This window comes from Suncus etruscus, chromosome 11 (genome assembly GCF_024139225.1).
Source record: "Suncus etruscus isolate mSunEtr1 chromosome 11, mSunEtr1.pri.cur, whole genome shotgun sequence".
NCBI classification, from domain to species: Eukaryota; Metazoa; Chordata; class Mammalia; order Eulipotyphla; family Soricidae; genus Suncus; species Suncus etruscus.
The window spans coordinates 38,677,358-38,690,726 of record NC_064858.1 but is presented as its reverse complement, the minus strand read 5'-3'; the positions used below and the strand labels follow the sequence as shown (position 1 = coordinate 38,690,726).

Below are 13,369 nucleotides of genomic sequence, written 5' to 3'. Positions count from 1 at the left end.
AATTTTCTATTAGTACATTATGAAAATAATTATTTAATAACACTTTTCAACTGTGACCTTTAGAGAGAAATAGGATGGCATGAATAAAAAGCTATCAAACTATTATAAAATACAATGGGCTTTGAACTCAAAATGGATCAGTTTTTCTAGAAAAATCTGAATTTCTGATCTAACCAGATCAGTTTGACTCATTAATTTAACTCTTTTTAATTTACTTATAAGAAGAAAAAATTAAAATATAAACATCAGTGTTCTCAACTAGAAATACTCTTGAACTCTAGGTTTATGTTTAGCATTTAATATGCAGTATATGAAAAACTATATTTTAAAGGTCTGAAAAAAGAAAGTTAAGAGTTTTAATATTTTTATGCCTTCAATATTTTTTTAAATATTTACTGAAGGCAATAAAATCTCAGTGGTAAGAGATTGTCAAACAGTGGTGGTGAGGTAGGTACTTAAGATGTAAAAGAAATAAAGGGGTCCTAATCTCCACCAGATTCAGACTCTCATATGTCTCAGAAAAGATTTTCCAAAGAAGACAGAAAAATAATTTTATTTCAGAAATATAAAAGAGAGAAAAGTATCCCTAAATAAAGGAAACCTGAATCTTAAAGAAAGGCCTGGACAGCTCCAGTGTGGAGCCCTGATGCTACTTTGAGAAGCTGATTTGGGGAGATTTACAATTGAATTACCTCAGCTTGGGTTGAGGCTCAAGGTACGGGGTTTCTTTGTTTCTGTTGTTAAAAGGGTTGAGAAAGCCTAGGGCCCAAATGAAAACTGGAGGTCCGAGACAGCCCACGGGCCCAAGGTTGAAAGGGGACCATAAAAGCCTAAGGCCTGGGAAGGCCCAAGGTTCAGTACAGCCCCGGGGCCCAAGGGGGAAGCCCAGAATCCGGGAAAAGCCCTTTACCTCAGTAAAGACCACAACAAAACATACCTCAGAGAATACAGGTTTATTCCAAAGCTTTGAGACTCCGGGGGACAGCCATGTGAACTGAAACCAGAAGCCCGGGGTAGTTTAGGGAGGTATCTTTTATAGGTTCAAGGAACCTTGGGCCTATCCCTATTTCAGGTTTCAACACAATGTCCAATCAGATGGCAAGTTTGTCCTTTCCCAAATAAGGCCCAAATATGTCAAGCTCAGATCAAGGGAGAAGAAAAAGGCAAGCCGGAGAAAAGTTTAACAGGCATCTATCACATATCTGTTATTATAGTATCTATTTTACAAATTTTCCCCTAACACCCTCAGTTTCAGTTATCCCTGGACAGGGACTGGTTTCCATCCTGAGTTGGCAGCAAAGATTCTTTTTCATAATATATCTTGTCTCTCCAAGTAGATCTTGATTTTAAGGCTCTTTTTGTCCCACCAAACATTTCTTGGTCATTTTATGAGTTGATGTTTCTCCCTGCAGTTTACTACTAAGGGTAAGCAATTTCCTGTGAGACTACTTTCTCAAAAATCAATATGATGGGCATGAGTAATTTAAATTAGTGAGCTATAAATTCTAACTGATGAGCTGCTTTAGATAGATTATAAATTACCTAAATCTTTTTTTTTTTTTTGGTTTTTCGGGCCACACCCTTTTGATGCTCAGGGGTTACTCCTGGCTAAGTGCTCAGAAATTGCCCCTGGCTTGAAGGGACCATATGGGACACCAGGGGATCGAACCATGGTCCTTCCTTGGTTAGTGCTTGCAAGGCAGGCACCTTACCTCTAGCGCCACCTCACCGGCCCCAAATTACCTAAATCTTAAAGATTAGTTAAAAATATGTTTTCATGAGGATGTGGGGCCAAGTTCTTTTGCATGTGGTACTTAGCCTAGACACAATGGTAGAGAGAGTCATACCATTTGCTAAGATCTTATGATGATTTCTATTTGGCAAAACTCTCTTACTTCAGCCACCAAAATTTCCCACCCTGAAACCTCCCCAGCTCTCAAAGGGATCCAGCAAATATTACATTAGAGGTAAGTCCAGAACCACTTTCCAATGATGTGGACTGTGTCAGTTAATAGTTTTAATATTTAAACATGACCCTTTTGCACTTGTGCCTTTGTAGTTACAAAGCAATAAAGTCTTTAACTGGGGTCTTGTGAGGACCCCATCCACAGAAAATGAGTGAAATAATTCTTAGCCTGGTCTTCATTTGTTCTAGGCCTTTGAGAAATTTTCTATTCACCCCTTCCTCAGCAATTATTATAAGGCCAAATAACAAGAATCAGTTCAGAAGGCATCAGAAAATGGCATTGGGAATATTCTGCAAAGCAAGCTAATTTTTCTGATAGCTGATGCTTTAAATTCAGGCACTTTTTATGCTTTTGGTTTCCTCCTTCCAAGTTTAGTCTTCAAGTCTCTTCTTGGTAAATTTGGGAGAAGCATTTTAATCCAGATCTTCAGGTTTCACTAAAGCAGCTGCCTTTTCACAGATCCAAAATATTTCAGCACTACAGCGAGAAATGTAAATATTGCCATTTTGAAAATAGGCACATCTTTGGGATCCATCAATCTGGCCATAATCTGTGGTACTAAATCTGAAATGGAATCAACATAAAATTAATTCTAAATCTTATATTTGAAATTTAATCACAGCTTAGTGTTCTGTTACCTCCCAGTCAAACATCACAAATGTAGAGAGACTTCACCTTAAAACAACACAATCCCTCAAGTTCTTTATTTCAAGTTAATCATGATGCTAGAACTCTGAATGTACAAGGATTAAGGCACTTGCATTGCATGCAGAAGACCCTGGTTTGTTGCCCAGCACTGTGCCAGAATGACCTCTGAGAACAGAACCAGAAGTAGAAGTGAAGCCATTGAGCAATTCTGGTTGTATTCCCTTAAAAAATAAAATAAAGAAAACAAAATAAATCCTAATCTCAAATAGAATTATGTAAGATCAATTCTTAGAATTTGCATTTTTTCACTATTATCTACTAAGATAGACTGTATTTTGGCAGGAGGTCGAGGAGAGAAACATGTCCTGTTGTACTCAGCTGACTTTATATTTAAGATCACTCCTGGTAAACTCAAGGGACCAAATATGATATTCTGTGAGCTACATACCAAGCGAGCATTCTGCCCACTACACTATCTCTCCCATTAAGGCAGCTTGCACTACAAGTACAAGAATTTCTTTAATTTGGGAACTTAAGAAAAATAAAGTCATGTAATAAGCCATAATGCAAAAAAGATCATTACATTTGACAATGCACAGATATTGTGAACAGTTTTACACATGGCAGGGTTGGGAAAAGAAGAGGTAGAGGTTAAGAAAGACAATAAAGGACAATACAGCTATGGATCTAATATTATTTCCACCACCTTTAAGAAAAACAGGCTCTGCAGTTCTTAATTGCTCACTACTTGCCCCAATTTGCTTTTCCCAAATGGTCTTGTATTATACTTTGGTAGCCTGTTCTTGATGCAGGGCTGGGTTTACTAAATCTTGGTCTTGGTATGAAAGTAATATTCAGTAGTGTCTTCATTCCTAAGAAATTATCTTGTAGTCCCAAATTCAATTTTACTGATTGAGATCCTATTGTCTCAGGTTCTGAAGACTTTAGACTTGTGAGGGAACCATCCCCTTCTTCTTTGACAAGGAGTGAGTGAGTCTAGGAATTATTCCTAGTAGAGAGAAGAACTTCCTTGGGAATGGATTTGTCACTCACTGACATTGAGTGATGGGAATTCTTTTATCAACTCTTAGCCAATAGTTGTGCTTAGCATAAATTTATAATTATTACATGCTCACTATTGATGCACTTATAAAGAAGAAACTTTCATTTTTTTGTTAGCCTACGACTCTGAGGATGCCTTCCAATAATAGTATTTATGTCAATACAGTCTGATAGATTCAATACAAGTTATAGAAATTATTATGTGTTTTGAAAGATCTAACTGCTATTAAATAGAAAACTCTCTGATAAATGTTTAGAAAGAAATACAGTGTATCTTCAGGAAAATAGTTCAAAGGGTTAAACACAGGTTTTGCATGCAGAAATTCTAAGCTCCATGACCAATAATGCATGGCACTTAAACATCTCTGGGATGATCCCTAGTCACTGTCAGATATGACCCAAAACAGAAAAAGGAAAGAAGCAATAGGTAATATACATCTAAAAGAGAAAGTAGTACACACTGATATTTAAGAAATTTTCTGTTACAACTAATGCACAATATCTTTGACAGAAATGAATAATTTTTATACAGTTTAAGTAAAGTCTGACAGCTTTGAAAAATGTTAATTGAAAAGTAAAATAGAAGAGAGTTAGAGAGACCCAAAGGGGTAGGGCATAGGAAAATATATAACCATAAATGAAATAATTATCTAAAATTTTAGATATATATTTATATATATCTAAATATATCTACATTTTATCTAATAGTTTACATTATTGTTTACATTATAGTTGTATTAATAGGTGAATATAGGGACTAGAGAAATAGTATAGCAGGTAGGATACATGTCTTTCATGTAGCCAACCTAGGTTTGATCCTGAAAACCCTGTATGGTTTTAATTATTATAGATTCTAATTGTGATATAAGGGGCATTTCTAAAATGATTGGGACTTATGGAATTGGGCTTCTAGACTTTTGGGGTAAACTTTACATCTATTTTCAAACTTTAGTTACAAAGAATAAAGACATCAAAATATTCAAGTGGTAGCTTTAAATTTAAAAAAAATGTTTGTCATATTCTGTAATTGGTCAGCTTCCATCATAAATTAATCAATTAAATGTGTTTTATGTTAGTAAAAGTTGACAAGTACTCGATGTTCAGACAAATGAATTAATGTATTCATATAATAGACACCATCTTCTTGATTTTAAGAGTTGGGGAAACAATGAGAGATAAAGGTTTTGAACCTTAAAGTACTCAGTCTTGAATTTGTCACTGATGAGCCATATGGCCTTTGATACGTTATTTAGAATCTATGACACATTTTTATTCTACGAAGTGGGAATATAAGAGTGCCTTCATAATAGAGATAGTCAGGGACCTGAGGGATGGCTTGCCTTACACGCATCAAACTCTAGTTCAAGCCCTGACACAACATATGGTCCCAAACCCTACTAGGAGTGATCCCTAAGCACAGAGCTAGGAATAAAGTCTGAGCACTATCAGCTGTGACCTAAAAACCAAGAAAAAACAAAAACAAAAATTAAATTAATTTAAATAAATAATAGGTATATTTGCAAAATACTTTGAACACCTTTAGTATTATTTGCCAAATAAGTAAATAAATGTAATTTCAATGGTAAAGCTGTTTCCTGACATGAGTTTATCTGTCAGATTATTAGGTTATACTCTTATTTAATATTTGTTACTAAAATTCTATTTTCTTTCTATGTTGTATTCATTTTATATTTTTGCTTTTGTTTTTGTTTTTCTTCTATTTTATTTTTTGTGGCAGACTGGGGGAGGGTGGTGGGACATTGCCAGATGGGTTCAGGGTTACTCTGACTGTGTTTGTCAGTAACTGTTCACTGGGAATGTTCATGGGACCATGTGGCACTCCCATATGCAATCATACACTAGTCCTTTGAATTATCTTCCTGGCCCCTATATTTATTTCATAACTAGAGTGTTGGGGCCAGAGAGATAACATGGAGGTAAGGCGTTTGCCTTGCATGCAGAAAGAAGGTTGGTGGTTCAAATCCCAGCATCCCATATGGTCCCCTGAGCATGCCAAAAGCGATTTCTGAGCATAGAGCCAGGAGTAACGCCTGAGTGCAGCGGATGTGACCCAAAAATCATAACTAGAGTGTTAAAATGAACATTCATTTTTAAAATATTCTTTGAACACTGACTTTCCCCCAATATACTTACAAGGAGGGAAACGGAATGGAACCATCTTCCCACAGCCAACTTCTATTGAATGGATCCCATGATAATCCCAACCAGAAGAAAGAATATTGGGGTAATGTTTGTGACTTCAAAAATTCCTGAGAGAAAAGACAGGAAAAATATTTTATGTGAGTCATTCCTATTTGCAAATTTAATATACAGTATTCATGAAATATTCATAAGAACACTCATCAAATACTTAATATATATTAATTCTATCTAAAATGCCCTGAGTTTCTACTAAGTAAATCAAAACTATGTTCTGAATAATTTCTTTAAGCAGAGAAAGGAGAAACAAACAGACCTTCTCTTTCCAGCTATCTATCTTCACCAGGGTGGAGTTCTTCTCCACACAATCTCTTCGACTGTTATTCCAAGTTTTCTCTTCATTTGCTATAAAGGAATAGCAACTGTCTTGGTACCAGTACCATGTTTTAGGACAAGGATTACATTTGTGGTCTGAAAAGAAATTGGATCCATTATTACAAAACCAAAACTCAGAGCAATTTAAGAAAGTCTTGGAAACTAGATTATGTACTTGGACAATAAGGGTTTGAGAATGAGCATGCTAAAAACCTACAGCTTTAAAATTAATGAAAATAAAATCCTCCCTCATTATGGATTAGGACTATGGTGATTGAAACCGTGTTTCATAGTTGACTTGCCAGGCCTCAAAATTACCAAGTATACTATTGCCTTTAGGGAGGACCACCTAACAAATAAATAACTAAATCAAGACAAAAGAATCAGATTGGCATTATTTCAAGTTACATTTCAAATCTGCCTCTGGTTTTTAAAAAATATTAAGTAACTTTGCATCACCCCTGTTTTCTGTAAATTGTATTTAATTATTTTGATTTTGTGCCCACATTCAGCTAGGAAAGGGGATTACTATTCCTGATTATACACTCAGGGGTCTAGAGCACCAGGTGCTAGAGGGTTTCAGGGGACCAATGAGATGCAGAGTTCAAAGGTGGGCCTACCACATGCAAGTAAATACACTACCTATAGTTCTATCTCTTCTGCCCTTTTTCTGAAAATGTAATGCAACGTCATAAGATACTATTAGAAAACAGGTAACATGTATTCTGAGGTGAGGTTCGTTTGAGGTTAGCAAGTTGATTACCTGAAATGTGAGTTATGAACTCTTGACAGAGTTTGATGGCCATTTTTCCCTGCCTTTTCAGCAAACTGGAGATCTGTGCTTTGAGAGATTTCTCCTCATTTAATAAGTCACTGGAGTTGTTTGGCATCTGAGATGAGATATCCTGGTGGTGGTTGATGACTTGGGGTAGTTGACTTAATTTCTCTAAATCTGAATTAATTTTAGATTCTGTCTGCAAAACTTCAAGACATAATAGGAAATAGGTTCATATTGTTTTTCATTTTCATGTTAGGCATAAATAATTTTTGACCACATATATCATGGAAGACACACAAAAGTGTTTGCCTATTCTAGAATTGCTTAGAGCTCTCCTTTATGATGTGGTTTATATTTTAATATTATGGTGTTTCTATTAAATAATGGCAAAGTATTTCTGAACATTCTTATAATCCTTACCAGTAATTTTGCTACTCATATTGGTCATAATTTTTGTTTTACTGTTGGAAGTGGTTAATATCATTATTTTAATAGAAGCAGAGTATTTTTTAATAATATCTTTATTTAAGCACTACATGTTTGTAGTTGGGTTTCAATGATAGAAAAGAACACTCCCCCTTCACCAGTGCAACCTTCCACCACCAATGCTCCCCATTTCCCTCCTCCCCCACCTTTCTGCCTGTATGTATTCTAGACAGGCATTCTATTTCTCTCACTCATTACCATTGTCATGATAGTTGTTAGTGTAGTTATTTCTCTAACTGCACTCATCACTCTTTGTGGTAAGCTTCATATCATGGGTCAGTCCTTCCAAACCTCATCATCTAACTGGGTATTATTACAATAGTGTCTTTTATTTTTCTTAAATCCCACAAATTAGTGAGACTATTGTGTGTCTGTCTCTAGAAGCAGAATAATGATCCAGAGACCTACTACAACAGAATTAACTTTGGTATTTATTTTTAGTATTAAGTAGATTTTAATACCACTTTTACCCTCTGCTAGTTCTTATCCATAAAATCTGCATTTTAAATCAGCAGACAATAAATTTAAGAGTCATTCTTTATAAGCACTGCATTTCAGAAGGAAAAGATATATACCTTTCCCTAATCAATAAACATTTATTATTCCATCATCATTCTTGAAAATATGCATATTGTATAATTACTACTATTTTCCATAATGATTGGCTACCAAATATCTGCTGTTTTTTCTAATAGCATAGTACATATATTTGTAAAGGATAAAGCTACACTATTAGTCTTCATATGTCAATATAGATATTCCTAAATGTTAATTGTTCATAGATATTGTATAAATGAAAATAAATGATAGTTGTGAAAGAGATATTAGTATTAGTAAGCAAATAAACTTTGGTGAATGTAAGTTACCTTAAATAAATACTCTGCCAACTCTCTACTCTGAACATCATGTATTTAATTTTCTATCATGTGGTTATTCTCAGGACATTTTCCAATACTTAACTATTATATATTAGCTCAATACTTTCTATTCTATTCACTTAGAGCTGACCAACTGACCAATAATTAATATATTTTAAAGATACATTCAGTTTGGGTCTCTGATACCATTGGTAAGTGGTTAACTGCCTACTTAATGAGTGAAATCTACTATACAACCCTTCTGCATTATGGTAGGTAGTTCTGTTTGGTCTATAACAATCAGACTGTTGCTGAATTCAGCCTTTTATTCTACTCTAGAAAGGTCTTAGGTAAATAGATAAAATTAGTTTTGTACCAAATATTGGGACAAAGGAAATGGCAAAACCTTGAAATCTTACCTTCCTACCTTACCTTCCTTACCTCTGCTTTTTTAGTATTGCAGTTTTAAGTGGTTGTGTGTCTAAAAGTCTTGTAACTGCAGCAGTTACTGGAAAATAAGTGTCCTTGCCAGAGAGATAATTTAACAGGCTTCTGTGTATGTTTTGCATGCAGGAGGCCTGGCTTTCATCTCTGCATTGTAAATTAGGCCTCTGAGAATCTACAATAGTTACTCTGGAGCATGGTCAAGTATGGTCCACAAACACCAAAGTTGTCTTCATTACTGTTCTAGTCTACTAAGAGGAAACAATGGGTTTAGGAACAAATCCTAATAGCAATAAATTAGCTCTCTTGCATTTTGTCATAGAGATGTGAGGAATGAGTTAGACAGAAGGTGGTTGGAAGTATTAAAGGATTCTGGAGGCTAAACCTATCATGTAACTAGATATGATTTGATAATTTATACATGTTTACCAATCACTTATCTTGGACATGATGCAAATATACTTACACATGATCCCCAAAGTCACCAACCCCATCACCAGTATCAGGCAGAGAACTAGCAGACCCAGAGCTGCCTGCCGCCATATGGGAGATGGGATCTGATATCCTAGAGAAAACCAGCAGAGTCATCAGAAAAGAGAATTTTCTTTTGGTTGTTAAACTTTGGTTGTTCATTTCTCCTACTTAGAAAGATTTTTAAAAGATTTTTAAAGATGGGCCCGGAGAGATAGCACAGCGGTGTTTGCCTTGCAAGCAGCCGATCCAGGACCTAATGTGGTTGGTTCGAATCCTGGTGTCCCATATGGTCCCCCGTGCCTGCCAGGAGCTATTTCTGAGCAGACAGCCAGGAGTAACCCCTGAGCACCGCCGGGTGTGGCCCAAAAACAAAAACAAAAAAAAAAAACAAAAAAGATTTTTAAAGATTTCCTGAAGTTTCTTTCTTGTTTCTTTAATGCCTCAATCTAGAAACTACTTAAAAGAATGGGCAGAAAGGATCCCATCACCAGTTCTCCACTTAAAAAAAAAATCTCTCTACCATTGTCCTACCCTTTAAGAGTATGTGTCTCTGGCCAGAGAGCTAGCTCAATAGGTTTACATACAGGAGGTTTATGTGGGAAAGACCAGCTGGTCCTCCAAGTATCATCAGTAGTTCTGCTCACTAAGCCAGTAGTAGTTTTGAGCACCAATAGGTATTACTCCAAAACCAAATAATAATAATAATAATAATAATGATAAATAATGTCTCAATTTTTGCAGTTTTCTTGAATTTTCCTACATATTCCTTTTGTGGATAAGATATATGAGGATTATTTCTCTGGAGAATCCTACAATAAAATTAACTCCAAGTTTAACTCCAACTTTATTAGGGCAGCTTTTTATTGATTCTACAATTCATTTTATATAAAATCTCATAGATAAGAAATGATTGATGAATTAAAGATAAAATGAATGGGCAATTTAACCAATAAATAGCAGATAAGAACACTAGAGGATACTAGTTTAAAATTCAGTAACTAGACCAGAAACTCAGAGTATAATTATTAAGTATTCAGTATCCTGCCACTGTCCATATGTCAGTCAAAATAAAAGTTCTCCTATATGCCTGATCTCTTAATTCTTTAATACAAAGTCTAGTGGCATGTAGACCTATGCTTTAGAGAGATGAATGTAATCTTGAATATATATCACATGCACTGCAGTTACTTTACTCCAGAACTCCAATTATAATTCTTTCAAACACATATCTTCCTTTTTCTGCAGATTCTGTAGATTATTCAATTCTGCAAAATCTTTTAATTCTATTCCCATCCTCCATTTTGTAAATAATCCTTACAAGCCACACCCACATGTTTTGTGTAAACATTAAAAAATAACAAAAATAACACCATTCTTATACTCTAAATGATTCAGGTAAGGCATCACATTGGAGTTTGACCATAAAATCTCATGTTTTAACAAAAATAAACAGAAAATTAGAACTAACCCTGCCCTTTTTCCTCATATAAATTTCATGAACTTAATTAAATCATTTGGCTATTGTGCAGCTTCTATTTTCTTATTACTACATTGATAACTATATAACTATTACTTCACTCAAAAGTATATTTTACAAAGATAAAGTTAATAAAGATTGCTGTACAGTTACAATTACTATTTATACAACTTTATATTGAAATTTAAACTCCCTTAGGAAAAGTTTTTAAAAATATACAAGAGAGGAGCCTGAGAGATAGCATGTTTGCCTTGCATGCAGAAGGACGGTGGTTCAAATCCCAGCATCCCATATGGTTCCCCGTGCGTGCCAGGAGTGATTTCTGAGCATAGAGCCAGGAGTAACCCCTGAGCACTGCCAGTGTGACCCAAAAACCAAAAAAATATATATATGTATATATACAAGACAGAATTTGACGTTTGTCTATTTCTCACTTCCCTATTCTGTAACATTTCATTTATTAATATTTTGAAAAGAATAATTTTATCCACATCTATTTTCTAGGCCTCAAATTGGATTTCTCAAAGAATGCTAACCTGACATCTTTTTCAAGGTAAAAATAGCAACATTACATTTGTAAAAGGAAATCCCCGAATTTTAGCTTTGCTATGTCCAATCAAAGTGGTTTTCTCTAACACAGAACTTTCTGAAACATAGTGATATCATTCAATTTAAATAGATATTCTGAAAACAATGTATTTCTCCCCCACAAAATTAGGATCCCTCATTCTACTCTTATATTGCAAAATTCTGTCTCATTCTAGAAAAATCTGCACAGCACACCTCTCTAGCTTCAATATTACATCCCACATAACCAACATCTCTCTAATCCCAACCCAAGGTCACATTTAGCTTTCACTGAATGAATACCTTTTCTCCTCAGGTTATTTCTATCCTGGAAATTTCTTGCTCCGGCAGAATTTTGAAATCTGAGTGTCGCATAAGTCACTTCTTCAGACATTGTAAGAAGATAGTACTCTATAAAACATATAATTAATGTGTTAATATCTTCAGGACCAGAAACAAGATGTTCTTTTCAAGGCTGTGAAGTTTTCTATACACATTCAACAGACCAGAATACTCCTGTGAGAATAGAACGACCATCTGTTCCTCTTCTGAAAGTGAGAAATCAAAATTCCCTTTAGAGGTCAAAACGTTGCGTGGACCTCTCACTATCTGCTCTTTCTTATTGAGCAGCAAAGAACGAAAACTTGTAGGCAGAGCATTATTGGTTGTTTCTGGTGAAGTCCCATGATCCTCAGGGCAGAGGCAGCTTAGAATCTTTAACACAGGCTTGGATTGTTGTCTTCTTGTGGCCAAGGTCAGTGTCTCCTGCATGGAGACACTGTAGGTCTATCAGTTATCAAGTAGTTACAAAAAGTGACATGGGAAAATCAAAAGAATTAAAGGACTACACAGTTTGGCTACTGTTGTTTGTGTATTTTATTGAAGCATCTTGATTTAAAAAGTTATTCATTGTTGAAATTTAGATATAAAATGATTCACTATCAAACCCACTACCAATGCCAACTTTTTTCCACCATTTTCCCACATTATGTACCTTGATAAGCATGCTTCTCTTTTGTTTGTTTGTTTGTTTATGGAACAGTGCTCAGAGGTTACTCCTACTTCTGCATTTAGAAATTACTCCTGAAGGTAGTTGAGGAGTCATATATAGGATATATATGAGGAGTCATATATAGGATGCAGGGAAGTGAAGTTTGGTTGGCTGCATGTGACACAAGTGCTATACTGTTACTCTGGGTCAAGACCAGCACATTTTAAAATTGGATTGTTGAGGTTTGGATCCCATAATTTCAGTGTTACTGACTCTGATTTAGATACATACCTATACCACACTAATGAAATAGAGGAGTCCATTTGCCCTCCTGCCTCCAATTGCCTCCTGTCTGTCTTTTTTTACTCTCCCTTTGATATTTCCCTCTTATCCTCCTCTGGGATCAATGGTCACATTCTGTATCTTACACTTTACACAAAATTCAATTCAAAGTGGATCAAAGACAATGAGATTAGGCGAGTATCTCTAAGTGATATTTTAAGAAATTTGAATGCATATTGATGCACATGCACGTATGTGTGAGTGCATGCATGACAGACAAAGCATACTCATTCTTACAAGTGAGACCAGAAGAAGAAATTGCTCTTGATCAAAAGCAGATATGAGTGACAATTCACTTATGTCATGATGGTTCTAACAAAACAATGGACCTGTAAGTAATAGCCAAGCACAGAACAAGATTTATAAAACAACCACCTGGGGTTTCAAGAGAGTGAGAAAAGTTAAAGTAGATTCTGAAAAAAAATAAGACTAACATATGATTAGGTGCTTTAATTTTATTTTCATTTCCTTGGGAGCACAGGACACAGTCACTATCTGCGAACACCTACAGTTTCTCTTCTGGTTTGGGGGCCATGCTAAGTGGTGTTTAGAGGTTATTCCTTGCTCTGTGTCAGGAATCATCCCAGGTACTAAAGTGTATTCAGTGCAAGTGATTGAGCCAAGGTCAGTCACATGCAAAGCAAGTGTGTTCCTCACTGTGATACCTCTCTGATTCTGCAATTATTCAAATCACTAAAGTTTTTCACTTCTAAAGAATAAAAAAGTAGAGTTTGGGAAAAC

General features: G+C 35.3%; 1 protein-coding gene across 2 annotated transcripts; it reads right to left on the bottom strand.

Moving 5' to 3' along the window:
• Positions 1-2,380: 2,380 nt before the first annotated feature.
• CLEC12B (C-type lectin domain family 12 member B) lies at positions 2,381-11,689 on the bottom strand. Of its 2 annotated transcripts, none has more exons than XM_049783130.1 (6): positions 11,599-11,689; positions 9,244-9,342; positions 6,976-7,194; positions 6,154-6,308; positions 5,832-5,947; positions 2,381-2,531 (listed from the first exon to the last, which is right to left on the bottom strand). In XM_049783130.1, exons 1-6 carry the CDS (start codon positions 11,687-11,689, stop codon positions 2,381-2,383), a joined length of 831 nt encoding a protein of 276 aa, XP_049639087.1. The 2 variants fall into 2 exon arrangements, with proteins under 2 accessions (XP_049639087.1, XP_049639089.1); XM_049783132.1 differs by having other exon boundaries at positions 2,381-2,444.
• Positions 11,690-13,369: the final 1,680 nt, after the last annotated feature.

Excerpts from the sequence above, each read along its gene's own strand:
- CLEC12B (XM_049783130.1), bottom strand. The coding sequence starts at position 11,689 with ATGTCTGAAGAAGTGACTTATGCGACACTCAGATTTCAAAATTCTGCC. Across the intron at positions 7,195-9,243 it reads GGTGACTTTGGGGATCATGT|TTTTGCAGACAGAATCTAAA; the intron begins GTAAGTATATTT and ends TATGTCTTGAAG. Across the intron at positions 2,532-5,831 it reads TCCATTCCGTTTCCCTCCTT|ATTTAGTACCACAGATTATG; the intron begins GTAAGTATATTG and ends ATTCCATTTCAG.